Genomic DNA, 1,055 nt, shown 5'->3' with positions numbered 1-1,055 from the left:
AAGGAATTTCAGGAATTACAGGAAGAAGGGTGTTAAATGTGGCTGCATTCATACTCATTGCTGATCTAGAAACCATCTCTACAAGAATCTCCCAAGCAAGCTCGACGTTCCCTGAGCGAACACAGCCAGCAAGAAATGAATTCCAGCTGCTAACACCAACCTGGAACCCATCGTCTTCAATCATCTCCAACATTTCCAATCCGCTCTCCAGCAACCCGTTTTCCACAAGCGCTGCAATCATTGAATTCCAAGTAGCCTCATTTCTGTTGGGAATTCTATCAAACAATTTGCGCGCATCTGATAGAGGAGCCAGTTTAGCGTACAGATCAAGAAGTGCGGTGGCGCAGAAGACATTGTGATGCTGAAGACCATATTTCAGTACGTGAGCGTGGAGCTGCCGTCCGAGAAAGAGACGGCCGAGTAGAGATGAGGAGCGTAGGACGAATGGGTAAGTGAACTCGTTGGGACATAGGCCCGCGACGAGCATGTTGATAAAGAGGTCAACCGCAAGCTCCGGGAAGGAAGCTGCGAGGTCGCGGATGACCGTGTTAAAAAAGAAAGTTGTGAGTATATGGGAAGGGATAAGGCGGAGGACCGCAGCGGCGGAGTCAGGCCGCCCAGCAAAGGAGTAGAGGAGGAGGAGGAGGTGGTGGAAGAGGTGGTTGGCGTCATCGCAGGTGAGCAGGCCGAGGCGAAGGAGGCGAGCATGAATTTGCAATCCTTCTCGGAGAGATCCCTTCTCCGCGGACTGCTCGAGCGCGAAGGCGAGGGACTCGGGTTGGATCCGCTTCAGCTGGAAAGAAGAAGAAAGTTTGTAGTGATGGCTTCGGGATCGAACAGAATCCGTAGAATGGGAATGGAGAATGGAATTGCAGGTGGAGGGAGAGAGAGAAGAAGAGAAAGGAAGACAAAGGGGAGGGGAGACAGCCGCGGTTGCCGGCATTGCCATCGAAGAAGCGGCTAACACAATTCAATAAAAACACGACGATTCTTAAATACAAAAAATAATAAAAGACTCAAAATAATAATAATAAAAAGTCCAACACAACACAACA

The 1,055-nt window shown here is 49.7% G+C and overlaps 1 protein-coding gene across 1 annotated transcript; it reads right to left on the bottom strand.

Moving 5' to 3' along the window:
- Window positions 1-19: 19 nt before the first annotated feature.
- Window positions 20-949, bottom strand: LOC110034811 (pentatricopeptide repeat-containing protein At2g33680-like; the record flags this gene model as incomplete). Its single annotated transcript, XM_020739052.1, has 1 exon — window positions 20-949. A coding segment is annotated over exon 1 (930 nt), but the record flags the coding sequence as incomplete, so codon positions are not given.
- Window positions 950-1,055: the final 106 nt, after the last annotated feature.

This window comes from Phalaenopsis equestris, unplaced genomic scaffold (genome assembly GCF_001263595.1).
Source record: "Phalaenopsis equestris unplaced genomic scaffold, ASM126359v1 Scaffold193563, whole genome shotgun sequence".
Classification (NCBI taxonomy): Eukaryota; Viridiplantae; Streptophyta; class Magnoliopsida; order Asparagales; family Orchidaceae; genus Phalaenopsis; species Phalaenopsis equestris.
The sequence above is the reverse complement of the archived record's forward strand: the minus strand, read 5'-3'. Positions and strand labels throughout refer to the sequence as shown.